This window comes from Caretta caretta, chromosome 6, assembly GCF_965140235.1.
Source record: "Caretta caretta isolate rCarCar2 chromosome 6, rCarCar1.hap1, whole genome shotgun sequence".
In the NCBI taxonomy this organism is placed as follows: domain Eukaryota; kingdom Metazoa; phylum Chordata; order Testudines; family Cheloniidae; genus Caretta; species Caretta caretta.
The window spans coordinates 18,921,868-18,948,556 of NC_134211.1; the positions used below are offsets into that span (position 1 = coordinate 18,921,868).

At 42.2% G+C, this 26,689-nt stretch overlaps 1 protein-coding gene across 2 annotated transcripts in view; it reads right to left on the reverse strand.

The window, feature by feature from the left end:
* Positions 1-24,663, reverse strand: part of LRP5 (LDL receptor related protein 5) — a 250,104-nt gene extending 225,441 nt beyond the window's left edge. The window contains exon 1 of one of the 2 annotated variants that reach the window (XM_048852536.2): positions 24,433-24,663. In XM_048852536.2, the coding sequence (XP_048708493.1) occupies positions 24,433-24,523 (91 nt within the window). In that variant the 5' untranslated portion in view covers positions 24,524-24,663. The remainder of the gene's footprint in view (positions 1-24,432) is intronic. The other variant, XM_048852537.2, reaches the window with a different exon arrangement.
* Positions 24,664-26,689: the final 2,026 nt, after the last annotated feature.

Below are 26,689 nucleotides of genomic sequence, written 5' to 3' on the forward strand. Positions count from 1 at the left end.
AAGGAAGTGTGTCACAGAGCTCCCCACCTTGAATGACTACTGCAGCCTGCCACTGGAGGGCAAACAGCCCTGCCTCAATTTCCCCTCCTTCAGAGTCCTCAGTAACTCCAGGTCAGGCTCTTTTGCTTCAATCATACCCCTTCTTGGGGCCAATTTATTACAAAAACAGTGTTAATAGTCCAAAACAAAAATTCCCCAAATAAGTCCATTTATCACTTTCTGTGCATGTAGTCACTAAAATCACACGACACCTAGTCCCACAACTCCACACATACGATGCTCTGGCATCTTCTGCCGAACGTGAGCTCTTCAGTCCTCTCCTGTTTTTAGCGTAACAGTCACCCCAATGTCTTCAGCTCTAGTACAACTCTGCTCTTCCCAGCAAAAAACCACCCCCCACAGCCTCTCTGCTGGCAGTTCATCCTCATCAGGGGAGCATCTCTCACTCCTTCCAGCCCTCCCACCATTCTCTTAGCTCCAGCTCTCCAGCGTGGAGACGTCAGCTAATATGTATGCTCCTCTGCTGCTCTCCTGCCTTCCCCAGGAACCTCCCACAGTTTCTTTCAGGGACTTCCTGGTCTTTGGCTGCTCTCGCCTACCAATCTCTCCTGAGTCTCTCACGCGGTTGTCAAGCAGCTCTCACAAGCCTCTTTTCTTAACTGAACCAGGCAGCTCTGATTCACTGGGTCTCTCTTCCCTCCAGGGCTCAGGAACCCTCTCTCTTTTAAGCCTAGCAGGAATCAGCTGACAAGTCACAGATGCACCGGCCTCTTCCCACAGGGACAAAGTGAACAGTGTACCAACTGATGTAACAAGGGAAAATTAAATAGGCAAGAAGCCATTAATACAGATTAAACAAACATCAAAAGTTCGAGATGGTAAAGACCCAACAGTTCACCCATTCCTTGCATTTTCCTCTGCAACTTACTAGTTGATGTGTTATGTACCACTGCACTCTGATGGACAGAATCAGACTTGGCCAAGTGTTTCTGTGATATGTCTCCCTCTAGTGGCTGCCCTATAAAAATAACCTCTAAGCTATTTACATACAGTTAGAGATTTCAGTTCCTTTGTTCAAGTTGCAGAGCTTTGTCTTTGGATTAGGTGTTCCTGAATTCTTATCTCCATAGTACACATGCCTTAATTATTACTTATTATTTATATTAGTTGGCAAATAGTGGTTTATGTTTGAGGCTAAAGATTCATAGCTTACGTTTTTAACCTGTCAATGTGCCAGTTATTTTTAAACCATGCCCAATTAAATTGCATCAATATATTTTTAAAAAAACAACAAAGCCCTGAAGCAGATTATAAAAGAAAATGAAAGCTCCTCAGGGACTGACTTTGTCCCATTCAAAGATCTTTTTCCCCCTAGGTACATACAATAATAGCAAAACACAGAAGCAGACATCTACCTTCTTGGATTACAACAAGGGTTTATGAAAGCTATTTAACCTACACATTTACATGCAAGAGGGGACCAGCTATTCTTTCTAGATGTTTAAGATGAAAGACTTCTTTAAACAAAAATATTATGACTCAGATTTAGGTCTTATGCAATTAATCCCAAAAACAAAAGATATCTTAAATCCCATTAGTAAACTGCAGAAAAAGTGAACATGGGTGTCTGCACACAGATATTACACAATCCCTCTCCAAGCCCACTTCACTGTGTCTTTTTCAGACTGCTTCAAATGAGAAGTGCCAACATATTGTCAGACTGCAGCAAAAAGCAGATACCTATGTTCCTTCCCACTCCCCTCACCCACCTTCACTATAGTTTTTAAAATTGGATCATGAAGACATTTTTATTCATTTTTGGTTTTGTAAGACCCATTTTCTCCCCTTTAACAAAAAATCAAAATTTGGAGCATAAAGTACTCAACAGTAATAATCACTTTGAAATAGATAGATATTTTGACTAAATGGTTTTTGTTTGGATTTTAAACACCCCAGGATTGTTTGCAACCTCAATATTGCAACTTTCTGCTAGTGCAGAACTGCAAGGTGAAACTGACCAACTTATTTAATTGTCCAAGAGAAGTAAGATGCAAAAATAAACAGCATCAGGAGTAAAAGGGAATTTAGACATTTGTTTTAGATTTAATAATCTTGTTGCTCCCATCCCCTTCACCTCTGCCGCCAAAATCTACTCATCTCCATCTAGGGTTACCAACTTTCTAATTTCACAAAACCGAACACCCATGCCCCACCCACTGTCCTGCCCCTTCCCTGAGGCCCCTCCCCTGTCCTGCTCCTTCTCTGAGGCTCCCCCCATTCATTCCAAGCCCCTCCCTCCGTCGCTCGCTCTCACCCACCATCACTCACTTTCACTGGGCTGGGGAAGGGGGCTCGGGTGTGGGGGGGGAGTGCTCTATCTGGGGTTGGGGGCTCTAGGGTGGGGCTGAGGGATTTGGGGTGCAGAAGCAGGCTCAGGGCTGGGGCAGGGGGTTGAGGTGCAGGAGGGAGTGCAGGCTCTGGTGGGGGGTGTGAGCTTTGGTGTGCAAGATAGGGCTCCAGGCTGGGGCCAAGAGGGTTGGAGTGCAAGGGGGGGCTCAGGGCTGGGGGGGGTTCTGGGATTGGGATCTGGGCTGGGGTAGGGTGTTGGGGTGCAGGGTCTGGGAGGGAATTAGGGTGCAGGAAGGGGTTTCCAACCTGGGGCAGGGGGTTCTGGTAGGAGTGTGGAGTCTGGGAGAGAGTTTGGGGTGCGGGAGGGAGTTCTGACCTGGGGTAGGGGTTGGGGTGCTGGTAGGAGTGGGGGATCTGGGAGAGAGTTTGGGTGTGGGAGGGAGTTCTGACCTGGGGCAGTGGGTTCAGGGTGCGGGTTCTGGCCAGCCAGTGCTTACCTCAGGCAGCTCCCAGTGGGCAGCACAGTGAGGCTAAAGGCAGACTCCATGCCTGCCCTGGCTCCATGCTGCTCCCAGAAGCAGCCAGCATGTCCAGCCCCTAGGTGGACTCGCAGCCAGGCAGCTCTGCGCGGTCCACCTTGCCCACACCCTCAGACACCACCCCCACATCTCCCATTGGCCACGGTTACCAGCCAATGGGAGCTGCAGAGCCAGCATTGGGAGTGGGGACAGCACGTGAAGCTTCCCTAATCCCCGTTGCATCTAGAGGCCGGACATGCTGGCCTCTTCCAGGGAGCTGTGCAGAGCCAGGGCAAGCAGGGAGCCTGCCTTAGCCCTGCTGCGCTGCCAACCGGACTTTCAACAGCATGGTCAGTGGTGCTGACCGGAGCCGCCAGAGTCCCTTTTTGACCAGGCGTTCTGATTGAAAACTGGACACCTGGCAACTTTATCTCCATCCTCACTGGCTGCTGCCATCTGCAACATGGCTCAGCCTTGCCCTGGACAGACCACCTGGGAGTGAGAAGGTCATTCATTTTGCAGACCCACTCAATTTTCTTGTCTGTTCTGCTGTGACTTCTAATTGTTACTGGGAAAAAGGGGTGAGGGGAGAATAGTTGTGTGACCTGGACACTTGCCCACTAGGAACTGGACTCAAATCACCACCTCATTTCACTGAGCAGCCATTTTCCAGAAGTCATTACCTTCTATCACCTTCCTCTTGCTCACCTTACAAATGGAACGTGAAGCATTAAAGCAACTGCACATATTTTATTTAATCAATATTCTCATCATCATGTGAAAACAACCAGCTTCCTTCATGTTTTACTTGGAGGCAGTGAAGGAGTCTAAATCCTCTCAAGAATGTGCTGCACTGATTGCAACATGATATTGTTTCCCTTTATAAGGCTTCAGTATGTTATATTTACACACTTAACATGGTAATGATGAGCAAACACTTGACATCTTAATTACTAGCTATTCCTTTGAGGTCCCTTAAATCGAAGCTTTCAAGGAGTAAAAATCTTGACTCATACAGTAATTATCCAAAAACACCACAAAAAAGCATAACATGAAAGGGAAAACATCCATGAATGGCAGTATACTAGTTAATCCATATATTTCACCTTCTAGGAGCACCACACTATAAATACAAACACATGATCCATTTTTGGGCTGCTTAGAAGCCTCTCTAAGATGTTATTCTTGTCACTGATGAGGTGCAGAACGGACTATTAAAGACTTTTTAAAAAATAACACTGTTCTTAAATCATCTAAACTCATCCTAAGCAGGGTAATGTCTAAATTGTATGGAGATACATGAAGCTATCCTCTCTCCAGAATTAAATGAGTTACAAGCATCCATGAAAAGAAAAGGCGTATTTGTGGCACCTTAGAGACTAACAAATTTATTTGAGCATAAGCTTTTGTGAGCTACAGCTCACTTCATCAGATGCATTCAGTGGAAAATACAGTGGGGAGATTTATTTACATAGAGGACATGAAACAATGGGTGTTACCATACACACTGTAATCAGAGTGATCACTTAAGGTGAGCTATTACCAGCGGGGGGGGGGAACATGGGGAAATAGTTTTACTTTGTGTAATGACCCATCCACTCCCAGTTTCTATACAAGCCTAAATTAATTGTATCCAGTTTGCAAATTAATTCCAATTCAGCAGTTTCTCGTTGGAGTCTGTTTTTGAAGTTTTTTTGTTGAAGAATTGCCACTTTTAGGTCTGTAATCGAGTGACCAAAGAGATTGAAGTGTTCTCCGACTGGTTTTTGAATGTTATAATTCTTGACGTCTGATTTGTGTCCATTTATTCTTTTACGTAGAGACTGTCCAGTCTGACCAATGTACATGGCAGAGGGGCATTGCTGGCACATGATGGCATATATCACATTGGTAGATGTGCAGGTGAACGAGCCTCTGATAGTGTGGTTGATGTGATTAGGCCCTATGATGGTGTCCCCTGAATAGATATGTGGACACAGTTGGCAACGGGCTTTGTTGCAAGGATAGGTTCCTGGGTTAGTGGTTCTGTTGTGTGGTGTGTGGTTGCTGGTGAGTATTTGCTTCAGGTTGGGGGGCTGTCTGTAAGCATCCATGAAGTGCAGACTCAACCCTACAGTGTAAGTTTTATTAGAAAAAGAGAAGTCGGGTTTAAATTAAACTTTACCCCATATCATAAAGCTACTTCTCTCTTTACTGATGCAGGTTGTTCCCAACACATGTGAGCAAAATCTGACCAAGCAGGGTGGAAAAAAATCAATGATTTTTTTAAAAAAAATCAAAAAAGCATAAACTCTGGCAAATAAAGTGTAAAAATATAATTAGGAAGGCCAAAAAAGAATTTGAAGAACAGCTAGCCAAAGACTCAGAGTATTAGCACAAATTTTTTTTATATACATCAGAAGTAGGAAGCCTGATAAACAACCAGTGGGGCCACTGGATGATCGAGATGCTAAGGGAGCACTCAAGGATGATAAGACCATTGCGGAGGAACTAAATGAATTCTTTGCATCGGTCTTCACAGTTGAGGATGTGAGGGAGATTCCCAGACCTGAGCCATTCTTTTTAGGTGACAAATCTGAGGAACTGTCCCCAATTGAGGTGTCATTAGAGGAGGTTTGGGAACAGATTGATAAACTAAACAGTAATAAGTGACCAGGACCAGACGGTATTCACCCAAGAGTTCTAAAGGAATTCAAATGTGAAATTGCAGGACTACTAACTGTCGTCTGTAACCTATCATTTAAACCAGCTTCTGTACCAAATTTTTTCCTGTACCAAATTTCTTCACACAACGCACACTCAACCTATGGAACTCCTTGACAGAGGATATTGTGAAAGCCAAGACTATAACAGGGTTCAAAAAAGAACTAGATAAGTTTATGGAGAATAAGACCATCGATGGCTATTAGCTAGGATGGGCAGGGATGGTGTCCCTAGCCTCTGTTTGCCATAAGCAGGGAATGGGTGACAGGGGATGAATCACTTGATGATGACCTGTTCTGTTCATTCCCTCTGAGGCACCTGGCACTGGCCACTGTCAGAAGACAAGATACTAGGCTAGATGGATCTTTGGTCTGACCCAGTATAGCTGTTCTTATGTTCAGCGGTGGTTCCAATGGCAACAGTCCCATAGTTACTACCCCAGAATATTTCAGTACAATACAGACAGCACAATGCAGGATACAGTCTGAAATCCCAACACCACAATTTGAATTCTCTTTACACTAATGCAGTTTACAAGGATTTAAGCATTTAAGATTAAACAAAATGGATATGGACTAGACACTACGTTATAATAACTGTGTGCGATTGGGACCCATGCAACCTGCTTCCCTTGTCGGTGTTTGTAAGTTCTAGGGCATATTTGTTGCCTGCTTTGGAGGAAAGTGCATATAAATATGGACATATTTATACTATGTGGCAAACCAACATTTCTGTCGGTTCAGAGAGGGTTGGGCAATTAAGTCTATTATTGTTAAACCCACAGCGGTGGTCTGGAGTTCACAAGAACGTCAGAACTTGCGGAGTTTGGAAGTATTTTATTTAACAACCTCTGTATTTAAATATCTCCACAAGTTGAAATAGATAATAGGTACTGCTAAGCAACTTTCTTAGAAACTCATTCACATTCTTCCTTCTTCAGAGGGTGTTCCCATCCTCAGGCCCACCTCAGAAGGAATATAATTAGAGCTGGAAGAATAATTGATTTTATGGGTCACCGACAGTTCTGGAAAAAAAAAATGGTCCTTATCAAATTGAAACTGAATTTTTTCAGAGTTTTCAGCAAATTGAAAAACTTTACAAAAAATTCATTTCTAGTAAAACAAAATGTTTAATTTCTGGACATCAACCTCTGCTTAATAAAAGCAAAGAAAATGAAGGGCTAAATTCCACAAAATCAGAGGAGATGGCAGTGATCCCTTTATATCAGGGGAGTCAATAGGCAGACCACGGGCCAAATTCGGACCACCAGAAGCTTTCAAACAGACCTCAAAATCTTTTTATTTACTTATTATCATTATCAGGTTTTCTTTTATTATTTTCTCTGGGGTCTGGACCTTGACTATACCTTGACAAAAAAAATAATTGATTCTCCCTGCTTTATATCTTATAGCCCAGTGGCTAAGACTCATCTAGAATGCGGGCGTCCCAGGTCTGAATCTTCATTCTGGATCAATGACTTGAACGCAGGCTTTTCCTCTCCCAAGTGAGCGCCCTAACCATCAGGCGACTGAGTATTCTTAGGTGCGTCTCTCGCAGTCTCTCTTGTGAAGCTCTTCCACTCTGTATAAAATACTTGAAAAGTCATCAGGCATGAGACAGTGTGAGAATTAGACTGTGGCTTGGTGGTTAGGGAGCTTAGCTGGGATGTGGAAAACCCAAGTTCAGTCCTTGCTCCAATGATTATTTATTTATTTATATAGCACGGAACATCCTCACCAAGAGAGATTCATCCCCAAATACCCAATAGCTTAGTGGTCAGGGCACTCACCTGGGAAGGGGGAGACCCTGCTCCAGAGCGAGGATTTGAACCTGGCACTTGAACCTAGATCTCCCCCTTCCCAGGTGAGTGAGCAATTGGGTTTAAGGATGTTACTGCCACCAGCTGTTTTGTGAATGACACCTATAATCCCATGTCCATCTAGCCCAACTTTTTTTGGGGAGTGGGGGAAGAGGAGGAGGTAGTCAGAAACTATTTGGCAAATGTGTGTCGAATTTACTAATAGTTTTGGTCCACTGAAACAGCATTTATTGGTAAATAATATGTTAGCCCCAAAAAATTGCCCAGCAGTTTTCAAGACTCTTAGGGTATGTCTACACTGCAACAAAACACCCATGGCAGACCCGTGTCAGCTCACTCCCGCTTGCGGGGCTCAGGCTGCACCACTATAAAATTACGGTGTAGACGTTCACGCTCGGAATCCAGCCCCAGCCCACGAGAGGGGAGGGTCTCAGAGGTTGAACTCCAGCCTGAGCCATAACTAATACTCTGCAATTTTTAGCTCTGCAGCCTGAGTCAGCTGACACAGGCCAGCTACAGGTGTTTTACTGGGGCACAGGCATACCCTTGCACTTGTGAACCTGCTGAACAACACTGCAATAAGTGTAACAATAATGTAATTGCCTAAAATGATCAGCTGCCGGTTTAATCATTAATGAGAGTGTCTATAACTGGCTGATGAACCAAAAGCCATTGTTTGGTTTTAATTTAAACAACAACAATAACAAAGTCAGCCTTTGGAGAAGAAAATCAATTCTAATTTATTAAAATCCAACTGTAAACTACTGATAATCTGGAGTTACAGCTGTTTTGTTTTGTTTTTTAATTTTGTTTGCAGTTCAAATGTTTTCTCTTTGCTAGAGTGAACTGTAGCTCACGAAAGCTTATGCTCAAATAAATGTGTTAGTCTCTAAGATGCCACAAGTCCTCCTTTTCTTCTTTCAGTAAAGAGATGTGTTCTGTTTTACTAACAGAAAAATTTCATAGTCGTCTTATTTTGAGACCAAGAAACTCATTATTTTCAAAATTTCTCTGGAGAACTGTTTCTATAGTTTCAGATACTGGGAATAACACTTTAAAAGCATCACTAATGGTAAAAGTACTTCACAGAACTTGGTGTAACTTCACTCCAAAAGGCAGAAAGGAGGTTACAGGTCAAAAAAATAATAATTTCTGAATATATTTCCATCACAATATTCACAGTAACTGAACCTGGGAGGGAAGGAAAAGGTAACAGATTTCTATTTACAACAGTCTACACTGTATCTTTAAATGGTTCGGGGCTCTCCAGCTAAAAGAACCCCACTAGCAACTGGTACTATTTCTGAGGGGGCTTTGAATAAGCCTACACTCTCTGCTTTCAGAGTAACAGCCGTGTTAGTCTGTCTTTGCAAAAAGAAAAGGAGTACTTGTGGCACCTTAGAGACTAACCAATTTATTGAGCTCAAATAAATTGGTTAGTCTCTAAGGTGCCACAAGTACTCCTTTTCTTTTTACTCTCTGCTTTAAACATGCTTTCCAAATAAGGTAAGGAAAAAGTACCTGGGTTTGGCCACTTACATAAGACACCATTGAGAACAAATATGGTAAAGAACTAGCAGATTTTTCAATCTCAACTTCCTCTGATTACTCAGAGAAAAAGGGAAAAGGTGCACTAAACAAAGGTAACCACTTTTGCCACCCATTTTGACCCTCTAAAAGATCCACAGTGATTGAGACTGAACCCAGAGTCCTCAAAAATTAAACCTTGTATTGAAAGAGACATTGTCAAATGTGGTAAGAAAATGTGACCTATCTGAACACTCACAGGGACCTGTTCCCAGTGTCCTGCTGATCAGAGGTTTTAAAAAAATGTGAAGATCATTTCTTAGGATAAACAACCATGGGTTCAGCCCTTAGAAGAACAACTAGTGCTAAGTTCCACTCTGCAATCATAGCCATGTGCACATGCTTCCCTCCACCCACCTGTGACTGCTATATTCTTGTGTGCAAGCCGTGCATTTAAAATTACAAAATTCTGCTTCCTGCACTACATGGGAGGATTCTTGTAAAATTCAGCATTCTACTTGTACCTCCCAATAAAGGAGCAACCCTGCAAAGTGGGGACAAAGCTTTGGGTATATGCAGTTGTAATCCAGAACACAGCAGCTGGCAGATCATAGTTTTAGCCTGTCAGCCTCCACATGTGCCCTTTGCTGCCTAAGACTCAAGTAAACACGCACAGGCTTTTCATTAGTAGTAGTTTATGGTCTCCCAATTGTTATAAGGCTTTACTGAATCAATGAGGTTCTGCAGATATGATGGCTTACCCAAGGAGCAATAATCTCACAGTCAGCAGAAGTGACCCAAAATCAAATACCATGCTGGTATTCATCGGAGGGCAAGATCCTATTTCAAGCCCTCTCTCATTTTGTCACATACATAAACAAATAGCTGGAGTACGGTTGTACAAGCAGATTGCCTACAACGTAAACAACGGTTAAACCATCATTTAAACTCACATATGTTAGTTCATTGCTTTTAATGCACCTATCTCTGCAGCATCTGGGCTCCAATTCAAAACCAAGCAAAATTATTTAAACTAACCACGACAGGCAGCATAGAACATCCCCTTCATCTACTTAAGGTAATAACTACTGACTCAACGACCATAGTATTTATGTGCTAAAGGCAAGCAATGGCCCATAGTCAAACAGCCGCTTGGCCTAAGAGATACATCTTGTCCCGTACTCTGAAGGTCAGTTACTTTGGGCATTTGCGGATTGTCAAAGGTCAAAAGCAGGCACATTTCACCAAAAACATCTGATCCTCAGCTTCAAGAGTGTGCAGGTAGGTGTTTGCACCAAGAACTCCTTTGCTGATCTCAGCAGATGCACTGGTCTGAATAACTAGCAATAGTGAACCAATTTAGAACCCACCATGAACAGCAGAATAGACCAAACTCTTGAAAATAAATCTATTATATAGTGCACAAACGCCTACAGTATGCTTGTTAGCTTTAGAGATGGTTTACATGGGAAATGACGAGAATAAACTATAGTTTCCCATATGGTAATTTATTCCAGAAGAAGAGTGCTTTTTTCTGATTTAACTTAATCCGCTACCAAAGTTGACTTCTAAACCACAAGGTGTTACTAAATAGATGACAAAAGAACCTGTTAAAAAAAAGTCAAGATACCCTCTAGCTACTGTAATTTGCTTTAGAAAGAAACAAATTCCTTTATGTACCCAGATGACATTGATCCTACCTGGTTTGCGTATTCAGGCAAGTGCAAAGCAATGGCACAACCCTTACCTAAATCTATCAAATACATTCTGGATTAGCCCTGCAACATTTACACACATGCACCTGCTATTGAAACCAATGAAAAATTGCTGTACGTAGGGACTGCATGATCAGGAAATGGAATAACTTGGGGGACTAAATAGGTTGTGTTATTCCTGGGGTCACACACAGTGTTACTCCTGCTCCACAATTCTTAAAATAGGGAACAATCCTCCACATCCTCACTCATCACCCACTGAAACTTCCTCAAAAAAATCAGCCTCAAGTAATAACCAGGTGAGACACCAACGGTTACAGAGATTCCAACATTCATTGCTAGGAGAAAACAAGAAGTGGCTTGCATCATTCCCTAGGAATGGCAAGACTCTGGCTGAGTGAACTCTCCCACCGAGGACCCCAGCACCAGAAGTGCTCTACCCCCAGATGCTATGAGTTCCACCCTGGGGACCAATGACCAAAGTAATCCCATCAACACCAATTGCCACAGCAGGATGTAGTGGGGGTAGAATGCAGAAATCCCCGAAGTAATTGAAACATACACCATTTAAAGCTTTATGGATAATGACCAAGACCTTCAGCTGCACCAAAAAGTGAAGTGAGAGCTAATTCAGAGCACAGATCAAGGGTGTAACATGCTCTTATCTGCCCACCTTGAATAAAAAGCAGGTCCCACTATATTGCTCATTAGCTGGAGTTCCAGAGTGGTCTTCATGCATAGTCCAAGTAGAGCTCATTACCCGTAATCTGAACTAGAGGCGAAAAGGTGTGAATGTCATTATTAGGTCTGCACACAAGAGGGAAGGACACCAGCTACAGATGGGAAGGTGGCTTTTCTGGCCCATGTTCCTCCCTTCAGAATAAGGAGCAGAAGTTACCCAACAAGTTCCCAAGACTGATCACCTTGACCATTCTGTCCGAATATGCACATACATAATTGTGCCATTGGCATGGTTAGCTCTTCAGATACGCAATGTGTCAAGTTCCCTGCCCTGAATTGCTTACAAACTAACAAAAATGCTGACAAGTTAAGAGGAAGATATAGTATAACGAGTGGATCTGGAAAAAGAGGACCAGGTTCCAGGAGGGACCTAGTGTGGTGTAAAACTAGAAGCTCAAGCATGGAAACTGGGACAGGCTGCTACCAGAAAAGCACATGCCTCTCTGCAGTCTCAAACCTTTCTTACAACTCTTTGCCTGCAACTTCACTTATTTCTAACAACACAGAAGGGCTGCAACATGAAAGCAAAGCAATGCACAGTCATGATACGCACGTCTTGTCAGAAGACTTCCCAATTTTGTGTGTATTTTGTAATGCGAGATTAATAATATTTAGTTCCTATATAGTGCTTTTCACTAGCAGATCTCAAAGTACTTTTCAGGAGTATCATTTAAATATCATCCCATTTTACAGATGGAGAAACCACTTGCCCAACACCATCCAGTAGACCAGTGGCAGAGCTAGGAACAGAACTAATATCTCCCAAGCTCCAGTCCAGCATTCTATACAGTAGGCAATACTGCCTTTCTTAAGGATTATGAGTTGAGGACTAAGGGCAGGGTTGGAATGCTGGCCAAAAATTGTGCTTTGAACAACCTCCTCTCTGCCCAAGTCAGACACCACACAACAAAACAAAACCTTGAAGTGGGAGAAACTAGTCAACAAAAGGCCTCAAGTTGAGGGTACACAGGTACTAGCAGCCCCCTTCCAAAAAGCATCTCCTCCCCCTATTTTATCCAACTGAGTCTAATCCAGCCAGTTTAAGATCAAGTCCAACACATTAAGGAAGTTTTGTTCCTGCCTATGTCAGCTCATTTACAGCACTGCTAGGCACAAATGTATCTACCATTGGGAATAAAGTGGTCTGGTAGAACATTTTAGCTCTGAGTAATGATCAGTCTTTTTAAGTAAAAGCCAGGCGTTTCCCATTCTGTTGGCTTATATAGAACCTCTCCAGTTTGCACAAAATGACTGCAAAACTTATCAAAACACTGAAATTTGCAAACACCAGAATGATGCAAGTATTAGCCGGCAGCTGCCACATCAGTTTCGCAATCACCATTCTGGATTTGTTTCATTGCAAGAGGGAAAAGGTCACCCCAAAGCAGCTATTTTTTTTAAAACAGCATGTTGGGAGGAGGAGGAGGAAGAAAGGCACAAATTGCAGTTAGGTGCCCAACTCTCTGCCCTTTGAAAAATTTCCCACTTGCGTGTTTCATTTTTCAGTTGCAAAGGTTGATTTGGTAATAATGATCAATGGAAATTATTAGAGCTGGAAAAATATTTCAGAATGAAAGCATTCGACATATTTAGTCTTTTGGGCCACAAGTTGCCCATGAACAAACAGCAATTTTCCTGAACGTATTAATTGTTCATAGAAATTGTCAAATAATTTCTACAAACAAGTCAGGGGTTACAGATTGTTCATGAGCTTACCAGCAGCAAGAATTCTGTATATACAATTCAAGTGGTATGGGTTAGTTTTGCATGAAACTTATAGCATATTTCTGTTCCCTGACCAGAAGAAGATAATAGTTACAAATCACAAATTCAAAAATTTGCCTGGTGCAAGTATTCTCCTGTGTTTACTTAAATCTTGCTGTTATTTGCACATTTCTGCCAGTAATACCATTTGCTAGAATGTTCATAGAAACCAAACACAGAAAGGCAATACAGTCAAATGAAATCAATTTAAAAACCCACACCTGTTGGGGGTAGTAGGGGTTTTCATTTTTCACACCCAGCTAAAACAATGGCCAGATCTACTACATTTTCCACTTGGAAATACAGCTTTCAAAAAGTCACACAGAGAAGGCTCTCCTTCTGTTAGCAGATTCCAAAGCAGGAGCTGCCACCTAGTGTAGTGGGGTTTTCTGACTCCCAGAGGGAGCAACAGATCTAAAATTTTTAGACTGGATGAAATGAAAATCCAGGCTCAGTGAATTTTGGAAGGGGGAAAGGAGGGAGACTTTCAAATGATTAAAGTACAATGTATTAAGGTTTCACTAGTTTTTCTTTTATTTTCCCAACCCTACCTAAAACTCCCTACGTGTAGCTCAGCTAAGTATGTCCAGCTGTTGATTTAACTATTTCTGAAAGTACACATTCTGTCACTTGAACACCTGCAAGTTAAGTTTTGGACCTGTGGAAGCAATATTCTTAACTATATCCAGACTGTAAAAAGTAGCTGTTAAAACCCAGACACCCAAAACTTCACCATGGCTAGAGAGGTCTTTTAGCCAACTAGTCATATGCATACAATGTACAAGGCTTTATATCATCTACAGCTATACAGACGTCAGAAATGAAAATTCTACTCAGGGGCATTTTTAGCATCTTCACTCTCATTTGGGAACAAGAATGCCAAAATTGCAGTTTAATCGGCCATCCCTGCACATTCACACCAGATGTTCAGACAACTTATCAATACAGATTTCCAAAATTAATCCATTTCCCACTCTGTTTAATACATTATGCCTCAGGCAGCCAATGCCCAAATGCGGGATGCAATGTGTGACAAAACCCCAAAACGAGGAACAATAATTATTCTGCTGGAATGTTAAAATGCTGGGGCATTAATTCCTGTAGTGCAGATTTCTGTCTCTCTAACCTCAGTTTCATGATTATTTCTGAGTAGATCATTTTCAACAATTAAAATGAAGGGACATCAATTTTGTGTAGAACATAGCTAACTTTGGGCCTAAAATTAGTGACTTGCCTTGAAATGAGGTGCAGTTGAGAGGTATATTACACCTAAAAATACTCCTTAAATTAATGCTTCAGAAGCTACTTTAAATATCCATTTTACAAATATTATTGTGACTGAATATACATATGATACTGAATGGTTTATAATACAATGGACAAAAATTTTCCCTTCTAGCAAATAAAAGATCATCGTTTTCCAATTCAGCAGCTACGAAAGTTAGGCAAAACAACATTCTGATTTTGTATTAACCTACAGCAGCTAAGAAAAATATTAAGTATGCAATGCATGCAGTCCCCTGTGTCAGAATTACAGGTCAGCTGTATTCGGGTTATAACCCTCCACTCTTATCATGAGTTAACAACTCTGTCAAAAAGCAAAGCTGAAGTTGGTTCCATATTCTCAGTTTCTTACTCAAAGGCCAAATTAATTTTCTTTTTTAATTTCACCCAAATAAGTTAAGATAGAATTTTATAAAAACATATATTCATGGTTTTAAGAATATGCTTTTCTGAGATGCAAACAAGCCTCCAATCCCATACGTTGCAGCTGCCTCTTCTCTTAATTTGAATTAAGAGCTGAGACGTGTGGATACATAAGAAATAAAATGCCTGAGGTAACCCCAAATGACACATCCCTATGATCATCAGACTGCTTCGTAGCTGACACACGTCACTGAGCCAAAGCTTTATACCTGCACAAAATGCCATCACATATCACACCACCAGTACTTTCCACAATGGTCATACTCCTTGAATAAGGAAATGACTGACTATAAATGGCAAACTACTTTTCCTCAAATGACATCTGCACAACCACTGGATCAGCTGGAAGACCCCAGAACAAGTCTCTCCCTGAACTGAGGATTCACTCTGGCCAGCACCATGCACCATTTGCAGAGTTTGAAGCTTTGAACAGTTTAATGGTCCCACAGACATTTCAGGTGAAGTAACCAGAGACGACATTTACACATCAGGTTAAATGACGTTGCTTATTCAAGCATCATTTTCAAAATGGAAAGGGGAGTGGAATGATGCAGTCCCGGCACAGAAACAAAAATTTGGGTCAGAAGTGCTATGTTCAAGTCTCTTTGGAACAGTCCAACTTCTGTGTGGACAGGCCACGAGGGGTGACCCAAAGGACACCTTTTCACTTATGTCGATTGAAACTCTAGCTCATTATTGAAAAAAAAGGAGGTGATGGAGAGGCACTGCATGACAGGCCAGAGCTGTGCACACAAATGAAGCTCTGGATCAAGGAGTGGCATACACAGGAATTTTCAGAATGGTCAGATGATTGTGTAGATGTATCATCTGAAAAGACCCAGAAAGTATTTTGTCATTGACAGCCGATTCCTTACTGGAGGGTCTGCAAAATGGAAAGTGTGAGTGTGCATACTGGAAAGAAACAAAACTTAGAGCCAGGGAGCAATGCATGTCAGCTACTTCAGAGAGGGCTAACATTTGCAGGGGCACATCACGTGAGGTGACCTCAGAAGTATTTTGTCATTTACACCACATGAAACCCAGTTCTTTATTCCAAGAGCATTTGCAAAATGGAAGTGGGGCGAGGGTGGCAGCATTTTGTGCTGATATAAAGCTTTAGGTCAGAAAGTGGCATGTGTCAGCTACTTCAGAACACTATCGCTCACAGGGTTGGGTTAACCCAAGGTGTATTTTATGACTCACAGTCAGACAAAGCCTAAATCTTTACTCAAGAATAATCAGCAAAATGGAAGGTGGGGAGTGTAACACGTGGCAGCTAATTCAAAACAGTCTAATTCTCACTAGGATGTGTTACTTGAGGTGACCAAACGTGTCTTTTTAAGAGTATATTTTCGGATTGATTTGGTCACTTTTAATTTAGAGAAGTTCCAGTGTGTTCATATAAAACTCCAGTATCTTTTATTTAAAAAAAAAATTTGCAGGTAAATACATTTCTGTATTTTAAAACCAAACAAAATACTGAGTTTTCAAAAGCATACAGAATTATTGCTAGATGTAATTAGCACACAAAACAGATTCTAGATAGTATTGTTTAACATACAAGAACATTTGTTGACATGATATTCCGTAAAAGCTCGGAAACCAGGTCAATAATCCACTGATTATAGATTATAATCCACTGTACATTTCCATGGAGATTTGTCTTCCCACCCCACCCCTGTTTCTTTTGCTTCGGTTTAAACTAGTATTGACATAGAAGAAAAGGAAATAAATGGATACGTAAAAAATTGTGTTATACTAATGTTACCTGCCTGACCAACCCACAAAAGCCAGGAAGTGCAGTTAGTGCTTCCATTCTGTCCTCAGCATCTCCCCACTGTCCATAGGTTTGTAAATGTGTATTGGACACCACATTACACTGCCTCAGACTTTTTCAAATCCTAAGTGTAACAAGTTACAACCAGGAGAAAAGGAAACCATGGGCCAAAGTGCTGTCTTCAATTACACCCATCCTTTAACTCCAAATCTCTCTCTGCTTTCGTAGGCTCAGATTCAAAAATCCCCTTAGCATTACTGTCACACCATTACTACAGTGTCAATCAAGTACTTTCAAAAGTGCAGGTAAGTGATGTATTCAAGTTAATATCCACTTATTTTAACTGCAATAATATTGTGTAATTTAAATCAGTTTATATCTATGAATAACTTCATAGGAGGAAAAAAAAGAAAAACATGGAATCATCAGCATGAAATGCTGTGAAACTCTAACACACCACCCAACAGCCCAATTCTAAACTCCTTACCAAGGCAAAACTTTCACTGAAATGGAGCCCCAAAATTAGTAGAAAAATACTTTTTGTATGACAGTGCCTACGGTATTTCCCTCTGAGTAGATCTGAAAGTTACTCCCATTTTATCAGAATACTTTCCCTACTTTCTGTTATTGCACAAAGTAAAATGTTATTTTAATCTTCACGTTTTCGCAATGGATATGCAACTTAGAATTTAAAATACTAGCCACGCCCACCCCAAAATAAATACTATTTTGAGTTTTCAAGATAGGTTTGCAACAATATTCTTTTCACACAGTATTTTCATATAGCAGCTGACTAATCTAGCAAAGCTGCATGGTCTAGTAGCCGGAGCAGGAGAGAAGGCACTCCCAAATTCTAACTCTGGCTCTTAACACAGGGTATGTCTACACAGGAGCTGGAAGTGTAAATTCCAGCTTGATGAGACATTCCTGGTTCCCGCACAAGCACTCAAAAAGCTAGCTCAATAAAGCAGAAGTCTAGCTGCCACAACAGCGCAAGCTGTGGGAAGGACTAGCTGCCCCAAGCACAAGCCTGTCCAAGACTCTGGGTGCTTACTTGGGGCAAGCAGGCCTTCCCACCACTGCAGCTATTTTTAGTAAGCTACCCAAAAGGTCAGAGCTAGTGCAACTATGACTCCTCAAGTCGGAATTTACACCTTTCCAGCTCCCATGTAGACATACCCACAGACAGCCTCTATAGCTTTAGGTGAGTCACTTAAGCTGTCCTCCTGAGTTTCCCTACCCGTAAGAGGAAGATGATAACCTTATCTCACGAGGGTACTTAGGATTAGTTAATATTTATACAGCACTTCGAAAATTTTAAGTGTCAAGTATTATTCAGTAACAGTATTATTCAGTAACTGCTGTTATAACATTAAGCCACAGCAGTGTGTGCATTAGCAGTTATAGGTGCACGCTTCTGGGGCATTCAACCATCTGACAAATACACCTCTAACTCTACTACAGTACAACCCTGATTTTATGAACACCAATATTACAATCAGTTATTCAACAAAACGGGGGGGGGGGGGGATCACATAACAAAAGGATGCCGATGAAGAAAAAGTCACATCCTTTCACTTTCTGAAGTCTTCACTGCATTGGAAAACCTTTTGCAGAGGTTTCAGAGTAACAGCCGTGTTAGTCTGTATTCGCAAAAAGAAAAGGAGGACTTGTGGCACCTTGGAGACTAACCAATTTATTTGAGCATAAGCTTTCGTGAGCTACAGCATCCGATGAAGTGAGCTGTAGCACACAAAAGCTTATGCTCAAATAAATTGGTCAGTCTCTAAGGTGCCACAAGTCCTCCTTTCCTTTTGCAGAGGTTTGACGGAAAAGAAATAAGCAATGCAGTGCATCATACTGCAACTTATGCACCATACCCACGGTTATTTTGTGAAGTCACAATTTTATGAACTTTTTGATGTGGTGAACACCTTAATCCCCAGTTAGTTGATAAAACAGTGGTTCTTTCACTTTGCAACCGCTGTTGGGGCTAATTGTTGGTGTAATCTGCCCTCTTACTATTTCATTTAATTAAAACCAATTTTGTAGATGCTTATACAATGTGTTCTTCCACAACGAGCCTGTGTGGACAGGTATATATTGGTTTAAAACTAGTTATAACAGTTCCACCACATTTAGAGGGGGAAAGCTAAACTGCTATCAATCAAGCTTAAAACTGATTTAAGAAAACCCACAAAAGGCACACTGGAGTTTAACTAAATCAATTTAAAATCACATCTTTAGTTAAACTGGTGTGACTGTGCACACTGGCCACATCTATGCAACGTAGCAGCTAGCAAAGGGAGAACACACAAACAGAAAAATAGTAGCAAGAAGCTAGAACCCTTATTAACTTTTTCCCTGACCTCACCCCCAAGCACCCCATCTTTAAAGTTCCCGAAGCAGCTTTTTGTGGCCCAACAGCCACCGAGCAGGAGCTAGAGGGCAATTTGCAACTGTTCTTTTTTCTGCTCCCCCTTACCCCAGCTGTCTCTCGCCATCCCTGCACCCCAAAGCTACTTTTATTATCCTTTGCCTCGACCCCTAGCTTTCCTCAGTCTTACAAAACAGATATAGGGATATCCAGAAGTGTTTTTCCAGTTATGAAGTCCCAGCTGTGGAATCTGTCAGGAAAGTGTACATATCTGTCACATCCAAAAGGACCAATTACCTTGTGGCTCTGGCCATTCAACATCCCCAGCCAATATATAAAGTGAACAAATAATTAGTGTGTTTCTGGTTACATTTTGCTTGAAAGTAATACAGCACTTCCAAGTCAGAAAGGAAAATCAACCATGCACCTTGACTCTCTAAGCACAATAGTACCCCCATTTTCTGTTGAATGCAACTGCATTTCTGATGGCCTCTGGTACAAATGAGGAGTTGTACTCTACCTGCTTTCTTTAGGTGAAACTCCCAGTGAAATCACACACAGATCTACAGTGCACAATAACAACTGTGTTTCTTTGAACTGTTTTTAGCTTTATGTTTTCTCAGCCTTAACACCTTCCATGAGAAATTCTGCACCTGCGGAAGTAAAAGATCTTGCATGTTTAATAGCTCTAAGGCCAAAGACACAAGGAGACATTGTGAGAGGTAATTTTCTTGCTCTATATTATGAGAAGTGCTATGCAATGAGTAGACTTCTCAAAATAAATTAAGAATTAATTCAACATTCTCTTCTGTGTAGTTGCAGGTCATTTTCAAGCGATGCTGTGTAATAAGACATGAATCTAACATGAAGCTTAAAAAATAAAATATTGTTCTCATTAGAACTATTTCTACACACTACAAATTCTGGACCTTCTTTCGTTTCATTTCTGCTTTGAGAGAGAGTGGACAGCTTATCCTACTCTCAGTGTACACTGTTGACTATATTTTAATGAGAAGCAAAACTAAAAAATGATGCATACCTAATTTATAAGCCATATACACACAGATGGGTATTTTTCACTTTAACATTGTAAAACATTAATATACAATGTTAACAACAAGTGCTAATAACCAGGAGCGCAGAGTTTTTAAAAAACACCCAATTTGCTGCATTTGTCACAAAATTGCTTTGAACTTTATGATAAGAAGATATAAGGCATTCATATTCTACAGTTAATACAAATCTACAGTTTGTTTAAAATTAAAACCTTGATTTATTAACTAATATGGTCTGAATGTGAATCAACTGTCTACGCAGATAAGAGCTAAAGCAGCTGAGAAAGTGGTTCAATACAGCAAGCTGCAGTGGTGAAATTCATGCTAGGACATTGACCTAATACATTCCCACTGTTCTGCAGTATTGGCGTAATGTGTCTCATAGATTTATGCACTATGTACAGATTCATGTTGAGTAATTTTAAAGCATCCAGAACTAACAGATGAAGTCATACTTCAAACTGATGCCTAAATTAAACTTTTTAAAGGATGGACAATTAAAGTCGTTATCCTTTGTCTGCAGAAAAACGTTAGAGTGCTCTTAAAATATCAGAATGACAAACTTTATAGTTAAGTCTAAATATTTTCTTCCTTATGCATTTAGCAACAGCCCTTTTGTATCACATGTAGGGTACTGAAGCATCTACGAAGGCAGACTGGTAGAACAGTTATACACTTAAATTGCACTGAAACTCAGATGAAGATTCCCACATAACCTGCCTCTCCCCAAATTTTCCTTTACCAAGTCAACATCTGTCACAATTTGGCTGGAATATCTGTGCTTAATTAGTTTTAGGCTGTAACTGGCAATACACATACTATCTAATGACCATGTTAAGTATACTTCCAAATGTATCTTTTTGTTTCCCATAACGTATCAGTCAAGTATGCTCTCAGATGTATGTAATCTCTTCTTTGGTCACAAGAACCTCTCCTCTTTCTCTCGCTCTCCCTCTCTCTATAAAAACTCATCTCTCTTAGTAACAAGGAACTGTTCATAGCCCTAAAAAGAAAAAAAAGCTTTAAAACTAATATGTATTCATAATTTTGGGAAAATATGCTAGAATGTTGCATACAATTGTTACCCACAAACTTTTGTGAACTCATGGTTTTTACTTCTTTGCTACTGGAGTTTAAGCAAATAATCACAACTAAGCACGATTCCAACTACTTTCTGATTTTAAAAAAAAAAATTAAAAAATCAAATGATACATACAAATTCCACAGGGCAATACAAAGTACAAGAATAAGACATCTTTAAAGGTCTTCGCCATCAAATATTTACAGACAAGAAGCATACAACACAGGTTAATAGCTCCTCACCTGAAAATTCCTGTTGCTAAACATGCAAGAGTCCCTCTAAAGAAAAATGTCTCCTTTCAAGGAAGTGTCCAACTGCAACATTTCATTATTATTTGTTTTGTCAATTCATGACTCATGCAGCTTTATCCTTATATTTAAACTTTAAAATAACAAACCTTGACTTTTTCATGTTCGGAGCAAGAAATTTACTTAGTAGCAAAATTATTTTGTCTTTGTATAATGAAATCATAATACTTTAAACTTTTGCTAAAACTTTATAGGAAAAAATAAAATTAAGTCCCCAATCCTGGAAACAGTTATGCATCTGCTTAACTTTAAGCAAATGTGTATTTCCATTTAAGTGATTTAAGCAGGTAGTTCTACTGAAGTCAATTGGATTACTCACCCGCTTAAAGTTACACATGTGCTGTTTACAGAATCAGGGATCTCAAGGAATGGAAGCTTAAAACATAAGCTTCTTTATAAAAGTGTTTATGACTAGTTTATCTCAAACTTTGAAAAATATCCTTTGATCTTGGGAACTGAAATATAATTCGGACAATATGAATAGTGTTTGGCGGTAGTAATATGGAGTATGTTACATGTTTCAGACATTTCTAGTATGTTTACAGAGTGTATACCAGCCATAAAACAGAAGATAACATATAGTTGAGGAAGCTTGCTCATACTTTTATAAAAAAGAAAAAAGTGACAGGTGAGCTGTCTTCAGAAGTCCCATTCAATTCAATCTACAGTAACACCAAATGTTAGTCAGAAAATAGAAGTAGTGTAATTAGGATTCAGAACTAAGCCCCATTAGCTAATTTAAAAAAAAAAAAAAACCAACCACAAGTGCATTTGGACAAAAGGCTTTTGCATGTCCCATAGTCTCTATAGAAACATCTTGATATATACAATCATTTCTAGTCTCAAAACTGAAAGACGAGGTGATTAGTTGTGATTCAGGAACGTCTTATAAATGCTCTTTTCAGAAAACTTCACAAGTGAACACTACATTTGTTTACTCTTTGAAATATGTTATTTAAAAGATGAACTGTCAACAAGTTAATCTGAGAAGGTAACCCCAGACTTGTTTATAGCCTCATCTTTCCCCATTCAAGACTACTGTAGATTGGACTCCATTTTCTAAAGTTCTGCATTTAAATTCAGAGTCAACTGGGAATATGGACATCATTAAACACAGAGAAATGTCCAAAAGTGAACAATCCACGGTAAGTTCTCTCTTTACATTTTGTGCAGCATTTTAAAAATTAATTCTGAGTGATTCAACTCTCGACTTCACTGACTTTCTGGACTTACTAGTTTATGAAGAGATTCAATGTTTTGGGAGGAAAGAGACATCTCTTGTTTACAAGGACATAAATAGTTTTTAATGTACAGCAATAGATAGCCCTGACTAAAATTAGAAAATGATGGCTCTGGAGAAAATTGGTCAGACCTCTTGTATTAAATGACAGTTCTGATCACTACAGATGGCTTGAAAAAGCGGATGGCCCAATAAAAAAGACCCTGAGGTGATGTTCTGTTAATCTTGGCCACTTCTACATTTTCTAAACTACCTAGGAAATTGCAACTATTAAACCTCAGTTTGCTAAGTGCTGAGGTGAAGTATCCAAGCAGATAAGAAGCAGCAGTGGCTGTGTCTTATGTCTCTTGTATGCAATTGGGAGTCCCTGTCTGCAATGGTACAAAGGCAGAACTAAAGCAGCATGCACTAAGAAAACAGATGAGCAAATCCCAGACCCTTTTTCATGGCTGTTGGGGGGGAGGGGATTTTTTAAATTATTATCCTGTTACTTCAAAGTACTGCTTAGAGTACTGCAAAGAGAGAAAACAACTGTCTTCATGCAGGGTTGTAAGAACACAAAGCCAAGCATTTGTTTAGTGCACTGAATGGAGTGAAGATTATAAAATGTAATTGGGAAAGCCCCCTGCAAGTCCTAATGCTGAAATGGGAAAGCAAAGATTGGGAGGGAAAATAAGGACAGTCAAAACAAAAGTGGATCAATGCAAAGTGAGAACTGAGATTTTAAAAACACACCCAGTGGGGGAATGGGGAGATTCTGAGTGAAAGCACCCAATGATTGGAGATGGAATTGTGCCTGATGGACTGACTTCATGCTCAGGGACAGGAACAAACGCTGGCTGCAGTTAAGGCTGGATGTTTCTTCAGGGTTTACTCTCCTTAGATCTGCTCAGAACAGGCTGTTTTCTTAAGTGTTACATTTCACAAGTCAAGCAAGTTTTTCCTTTTCAACTTTAAAATGGGGGGGGGGGGGGCGGGAGAAAGCTTCTCTCCTTTCCCCCCACCCCCACTCCAACGCTGCCAAAAGTTTGATTCCGCCTGTGATTGACACCCGACACCAGCTCCTCCAAACCCCAGAGAAATCACTGGCTGAGGCCGCAAAGCATTGGGGAAAAGAACAAACTTTTGTCTTGCTACTTAAAATACACATGTTTACTGAAGCCACCTCTTAGTTGATCCTTGGGGAGGGGGGGGAACAGCTTTTCAGAAGGAGCTACGGCCAGGTTACTCACTAGCCAGCAAGGAAAGGAGACCCCCACAGGGTCCACCTAATACCTATCCCCCCAAAAGGGGACACATAATCCTCGTGCCCCGCTCCAAAGGAAGGATCGCCCTCCACACGCGCCTCGCCTCTCCTCCCCCCTGCGTGCGTGGGACCCTCGGATTCCCTCCCCGTCCCTATCTCCTTTTGGGAAGGGAAACAAACTCCTCACAAAACACAGCAACTTGCCACACATCCTCCCCGCTCCCCCCCGCCAGCACACACACCCCCCCCAAGATCCCCGTTCCCACACCCCTTCCTCCCCTTGTCCCAGGCGCCCTGCGCCTCCAGCCTGCTGCAGGCTGCCCCCCTTCCCAGCCCCCTCCGTGCCGGATCCCCAGCCCCGAGCGCCCCGGTCCCAGGCGCTCCGCAGCTCCCACCTCTCCAGCCCCCAGCGGCAGCAGCCCCGGGGAGCTGGGAAGTTTCTCAGTCAACAACAAAAGGCAGCGGCTCCCCGCGGGGCCCGGCGCCGGGAGCGCCCCCCACTCACCCCGCAGCGAGCCCAAGTGGCACTGAAGCACCGCGGCGGCCAGCAGGAGCAGCCGCAGCGGCGGCGGGGCTGCGGCCGCCGCCGTCTCCATGTTGTGCGCCGCAGCAGCAGCTGCCGGAGCCCGCGGAGCGTCTCAGGCAGGCTCCATGCTCCGGGCGCTGCGCTCGGCGGGGAGCGGGAGGGAGGCGCTCGCCAGAGCCAGGATCCTCCTCCTCCTCCGTGCGCTCGCTCGCTGCTCTCTGCCCGGCCGCCGCCGCCGAGGGAGGGGGCTGGGATCCTCCCTCCGTCGAGCCCGAGGAGGAGCCGGGCGCCAGCTCAGGGACCGCCCCGCCCGGTGCGGGGCAGCAGCCCGCGCCCCTTCCAGCCCGCCTGCTGCCGTGTGCTCCCGCCCCCACAGGGAGGGGGCCCGCACCATTGTATCCGCTAGGCCCCACTGCTGAGGCGCCCCGCGCGCAACAGCGCACCCCGCGGGGGGGGGGGGGGGTCACGGGGCCCCACTGCATGAGCAGCCCATGCACAACGGTGCACCCCACGTGGCCATCAGATGGGGCACGGACAGCCATGCACCCCCCCCATGGGGCTCCTGTGACCATCGGTGCATGGGTACCCCATGGGCAACAGTGCCCCCCTCACGGATATCCCACAGGCATCCGCGCACATCGCACAAGAACCGGTGTCCACGGAGTCAGGGATCACTGTCTCTTACCAGCATCTAGGCACTCCTGCAGGTGGTTACAGCAAGTGGTCCTGACTTCTTGCCGGGAGCCTTCCCTGGAGGCCTTTTATGCCTGCATTGATTTTTCTTTCTGACATTTTCTTCTTCCTTTTCCTTGCTCCTTATTTTTCTTTAAAAGCCAACAACTTCTTTAAAAGTGCTGCTCTAGTAAAACTTTTTGGGAATACTAACACAGCTGCTACTCTGAAACCTCTAGTAAAACTGATGTTTCTCCAGTCCTATTGGCTCATTCCTTCCTACCCCTGCAAGGGGTCCTCTGCATGGTTCAGTGCTACACATACAATGTAATAACAGGTCACTTCCATAACACTGTTAACATTAAACAACTCTAATAAAACTCTTCTGCATCCAAGTTTGTGGTTTATTTAAAAAAAAATCATATACCAGCAGCTGCTCAGTTTTGTCAGCTCATTTACACAGCAGAGTTTCCTCAGGACTGTATAACACAGTAGTGAGCATTACCCTGACACTGTTAGAGCACGGTTTAACTTTAGCAGTAGAAGAGGGACTGTTGGGATGGTGCCAAATTGGTGCGGCCATACTGAATGAATGGTGAGAACATGGCTTGACATGACTGAACTGCAAAAGAGGATTCTGGGAGCAAAATCCTTCTCTTAGCATCAGGCAGATGGCAGAAGTGAAACTGACTGGCTCCATGCTGTGTGTACGATCAATACTGATCTTTGAGTCAGCAAATATGTCCACTTGAAAGCAAACATGTGTAGAACATCCTGAGTGGAGTATGGGCTGATGGGGGCATCTCAACCCTGTTGAAGGACATCACACAAGGGGCTGAAGTGAATGATTGATAAGGGAGTGAATGTGGAGTAATGTTCAGTTGGCACCACCCTGCTGTCTCCTCCTAAAGTATTAATTAGGTAAAAATTAGTAGCCACTCGCCCACTGGGCATGCTTTTAAGACATGTGACTCCTTTGAGGAAAAAAGAGTATACAAATCAAGCAAATTAAATTGCTGTTGGGGGAATTCTTTAATTGATGCTTGAAGATGCTGCTAGACAGAGTAGTCAAAACTCTGTTCCGTGGGTTCAAGTAGGACTGTGAGCCAGAGGGGTTTCCAGGCAGCCAAGGCCTTGCCTTGAGGGAATCCGAGACAGACCAGAGGGCTGAGGAAACCAGACCTGGAGAGAAGAAGTCATCCATAGGATTTGGTAACCACCTTCTCTGTTTGCCAAGCAGAAACCGTGTGAAGCTAGCACAGGGCCTGTTTGTGTATGTTTGTGAAAGAGAGGCTCGCTAAGAGGAATGTATAGCTCTTACTGTATAGTTCTTTAATGTCTAACATAGGAGTTATGTGCTTAATGTAACCCTTTACTGGTCATGTAATTCCTTCTCAAATTAACTGCAGTGTATGCAAGTTAATTACTGTGGACCTTTTTCACTGGTATGACAGTAATCTGCTCCGCTGGAAGCCATTAAAGATCCATTCAGGGGTAGTAGCTCCCTGGTGCCAACAGGGACCAACCTGCATTATAATTAGAGCTGTTTGATACTGGTAGAGGA